Source organism: Apteryx rowi, unplaced genomic scaffold, assembly GCF_003343035.1.
Source record: "Apteryx rowi isolate R43461 unplaced genomic scaffold, aptRow1 scaffold_129, whole genome shotgun sequence".
Lineage (NCBI taxonomy): Eukaryota > Metazoa > Chordata > Aves > Apterygiformes > Apterygidae > Apteryx > Apteryx rowi.
In genome coordinates, this window is record NW_020447519.1 from 222,982 (window position 1) to 226,948 (window position 3,967).

The 3,967-nt window shown below is 60.4% G+C and overlaps 1 protein-coding gene across 1 annotated transcript; it reads right to left on the bottom strand.

Moving 5' to 3' along the window:
- Window positions 1-373: 373 nt before the first annotated feature.
- Window positions 374-3,267, bottom strand: ZNF503 (zinc finger protein 503). The gene is made up of 2 exons (XM_026056034.1): window positions 2,956-3,267; window positions 374-1,894 (listed from the first exon to the last, which is right to left on the bottom strand). Exons 1-2 carry the CDS (start codon window positions 3,265-3,267, stop codon window positions 374-376), a joined length of 1,833 nt encoding a protein of 610 aa, XP_025911819.1.
- Between the last annotated feature and the right edge of the window lie 700 nt (window positions 3,268-3,967).

A 3,967-nucleotide genomic window follows, 5' to 3' on the forward strand; every position in this document is an offset into this window, starting at 1 on the left:
TTTTTTTAGTAACAAACATGCATGTAAATTTTCTGTTTCAATGAGACATTAAATAAGAACTTACAATACAATCATAGCAATTTTAAAGTAACATTAAAGAGAAGACCTCTATCTTTTTATTTATATTCTACAATGGGTGTTCCACTTTTACCTATTGAGCTCAGTTAAGTAATGCACTTTATGATTCGTTGTCCCGCTTGAAGCTAACATAAATAAATACAGTGCTCATGGATCCAGTCCTCAAATGAACACTATTTTATAAAAAGTCAGATTTTTTTTCTTTCCAACTTTTATAAAGTTTCGAAGGGCTTCCTCCCCGCACCGCTAGACTCCGGGTTGTGTTATGCTGTGTGTCAGACCCCGCTGCCCGCGCTCACTGGTACCCCAGAGCCGAGGCTGTGGTCAGTCTCTGCCCATAGAGTGCATAGGGGGAGTAGTAGGGTCCCGTGGCGGCGGGCACGGGCACGGGGGCCCCGGGGGTGGGCAGCGGGCTCTTGGAGTAGGGGTGGTAGCGGCTGCCGAGTCCCAGCGCGTGGTGCGGGCTGCGCAGGGCCAGCGTGCCCGGGCTGCCCGGGGCGCCCGTCGTGGGGATGTGCATGTGGCACGCCATGGCCGCGGCCGCTGCGCTGGCCAGCGACGAGGAGCTGGGGTAGCTGGAGAGGAGTTTATCGGTGCCCGGGAAGGCAGTATGGGTCCGCAAGTGGCTAAGCAGCTCCTCCGAGGTGGCAAAGCGCTTGTCGCAGGGTCCGTTGGCTGACACCCAGTTGCAGATGTGCGGCTGGGGGTCGTTGGGGAGCATGAAGCCGTAGGGGTACAAAGGGTGGCCGGCCAGCGAGGGCGGCGTGGCGCCGGTCAGCGAGGAGTGGACGCTGTGCAAAGGGTGGGTGGGGTAGACGAGGGGGTATCCGGACTTGAGGGCCTGGTCGTGGGCGCAGGAGGCGCCGGCGGCGCCCGCCAGGTGGCTGGCGCAGTGGTAGCTCAGGCAGTACGGGTCTCGGCACAGGCTCGCCGTCATCACCGACGGCGGCGACGCGCCCGCCAGCGGGCTCGACCCCGCCGGCTTGCTGCAGCCCAGGCTGCTGGCGGCGGCCAGCTGGGCCCCCACCAGGCTGGAGGATTTGGTGGGGTCCAGCGCCACTCCGTGCGGCAGGAACTGCGGCGGGTAGCCGGCGTAGGCTCCAGCCAGCGTCCCCGGGTAGCTCATGCCCGCCGGGGGCAGGGGGAAGACTGTCTGGCCTGGCTTGTAAGGGGAGACGGGGGCCACGAGGCCGGAGCCCAGGACGGAGGCTGAGGAGGTGGCGGTGGTGCTGCTGCACGAGGAGGCGGAGTCCGAGGCGATGGGCTTGGAGCCCGGCGTGCTCTCCTGGTGCTGGTTGACCTCCACGTTAATCCCGGCACAGCTCACGCTAATCCGGCTGTGGCTGATGCTGGTGGTGCCCGGGCCTCCCTCCGAGCCGGAGCTGCCGCTTTTTCCGCAGCCCTCCGAGTCCTTCTTGTCCTCCGCGCCCTTGCCCTCCGCCGGCAGCAGCCCCGGCGAGCAGGCGGAGGCGCTGGAGTTGGGGCTGCCTGTCCTTGGGGTGAACGGCTGGCAGGTGGCGCTCGGCACCCGGAATCCCGACTTCTCCCCGGCCGCGACCCCCGCGGCGGGGGCGCCCGCGCAGCCCGCTGCCCCCGGCTCCTTCTTCTCCGCGCCCGGCTTGGAGTACGGCTTGAAGCTCGACTTGTCCTCCACGCCGATGTCGCTGAGCTTCAACGGGCCCGACTTGGAGTCCTTGTCCCCTCCGGAGCCATTGGAGGTGACCGAAGAGAGTTTGGAGGAAGGGGACGGGTCCGGCTTCCCTATCTGCGAACAAGTTTGCGCCAAAAGGGCCAGGGGGCTCTTCTTCGCATCCAGCTGCAGAAATCAGAAGGACATAAAAGGCAGAGGTTTAATCGGGGTCTAAGCAAAAGCCCGGAGCATACATAGGACACTTGCCCGTACGGTTTCGCAGAGAACAGCCTGGAAGTGAAGAACAATTTCGTGCGCATTCATCACCCTGACAGCCCCCTCCCCTGCATGCACCATTTTCCACAAAGCCTTTAAAGGGGTCTAAGGGATTTTCATATTCGTGCGAGCCCATCGCGGCCGCCTCCAGCACGGACTGCTTCCTCGGCAGCGGGAGCAGGGGCCCGCGCAGCGCGAAGCTCCGCGCTTCGGCATTTGCCTTCTCGCCGCTCCGGACGTGCAGGCGCACAAACACGGCCGTGAGCTATAGCGGCTGCGGCGCTTCTGTGCCCTGATAGCTGACACTATTTATAAACAGAGCTCGGCTAGGAGAGTAGTGTCTTCTTCACTCCGCAGAGACCGTAATGAAATCATTCCTGCGGACACACCCTTCCCACCACCCTCTCCATTTCGAGTTTCGGTCCCGACAACAGCGAGCTACGCCGAGAGGGACCGACAACCTCGACAGTGGAAAAAAGGGACGAATAGGGCCCCCAAAGTATAAAAGCACGTCGGTACTTGAAAGCGAATAGTTACGGAGTTGAAATATTCATCCTGCCGCACCCACGTTTGAGCCTGTCTCTCTCCGCGCCCCCCCACCCCCCMAGCGCTCCCTGCAAAAGCAAGACTGTTTGGCACTCCGAGTGCTGCCTAGTTGCATGCCCAGATCCTGAACCCAGAGCGTGTCGTTTCCTTCCACTAAACCCTCCCTCCCMAAAAAAAAAAAAAAGCAAAAATTAAAAGTTAATTTAAATAGGAATTATAGATTAGCCAAGTAAATATGGAAGTAATAACCACAAGCAGTTCCTCGCACCAACTCCAGATCAAAAGAAGCCTATTTCCTGGCGTAAATGCATTTCAAAGCGAAGGAAGGTGCCGAGGGAGACTGGAGGAGACGCCATGCAAAGCCGGCGCTCGGGCAGCGGGGGGAGAAACAGCTAGGGGGACGGGGACGGCTCCGAGGTCCTTACCTCAATGGGGCTGACGGGCGTGGAAGGTAAAGGCTGCAGGTATTCAGGGTGTAAAATGTGTCCAGTCCGCGCCGTGAGCATTTTCAAGACTTTGATGGGAAGTCGGTTGGCTTGGCGTAGCGGGTCCGAGGGGGGGACGGCGTGGAAGCAGGGCTTGGCGGCGGCGCTGCTGCCGGTATTCCCAGCGTGCCCGTTCGGCCCGGCGAGGTCGGCGGCGCTGCGGCTGCGGCGGGGGCTGCCTCCGGGCTCGCTGAGGCTGCTGCTGCTGCGCTTACTACTTCTTATAGCAGAAAGCGAGGGCGATGTGATCATGACCCAAAACCTCGCATGAAAACTGGGGCAAGTCGCGCCGCTCGCACTCGGAAACGCTCGCTCGCTTTCTGCGGGTGAGGAGGGAGAAAAGCCACACGCCCCCCAAACAGGAAAACAAACATAAAATGTCTTGTGGCTCTCTGGCGGGGAGGGTGTGGGTGGGGAGGGGGAGGGAAAGGGGGATCTGGCCGGAGAGAAAGAGGAGGAAAAAAAGCCGAGTAATCCTTGGGCTGTGATGGGGGGCGGGGGTGGGGGGCTGCGAGCGTGTGCCGCTGTCCCCCTCGCTGCTGGGTCTCGGCTCCCCTCGCTGGCGCGGCGCGGTGCGCTCGCCTCCGCCGCTCAGCTGTGATGCGAGCCGCTGCCCATCCAGCCCGGGATCTGGCAAAGAAACTCACTTCAAAAGCAGCTGAATTAGTCTGAGATTAAAGCCTTTGCCGCCTTCCAATCAAATGGGACCCCGAGGTGATTGGAGGGTCAAGGGGATGTGACGTTCCCTTTTCTGGGTCTTTTTTTCTCTGTTTTTAATGGTCTCTCGCTCTTTTTTTTTCTCCTTCCCTTTCTCGTCCGCCTTCCCTCTCCCCTCCCCTCCTTCCTTGTTTTCGCTCCTAGGACGGGCTGGGCGTTAATTCTGTGTTTCACATCACGCGCTGGGAAGGTTTTCTCCCTCCACAGCTAGCGCGGCTGCCTCGGCGGCAGCGGG

Excerpts from the sequence above, each read along its gene's own strand:
- ZNF503 (XM_026056034.1), bottom strand. The coding sequence starts at position 3,267 with ATGATCACATCGCCCTCGCTTTCTGCTATAAGAAGTAGTAAGCGCAGC. Across the intron at positions 1,895-2,955 it reads CGCCCGTCAGCCCCATTGAG|CTGGATGCGAAGAAGAGCCC; the intron begins GTAAGGACCTCG and ends TGATTTCTGCAG.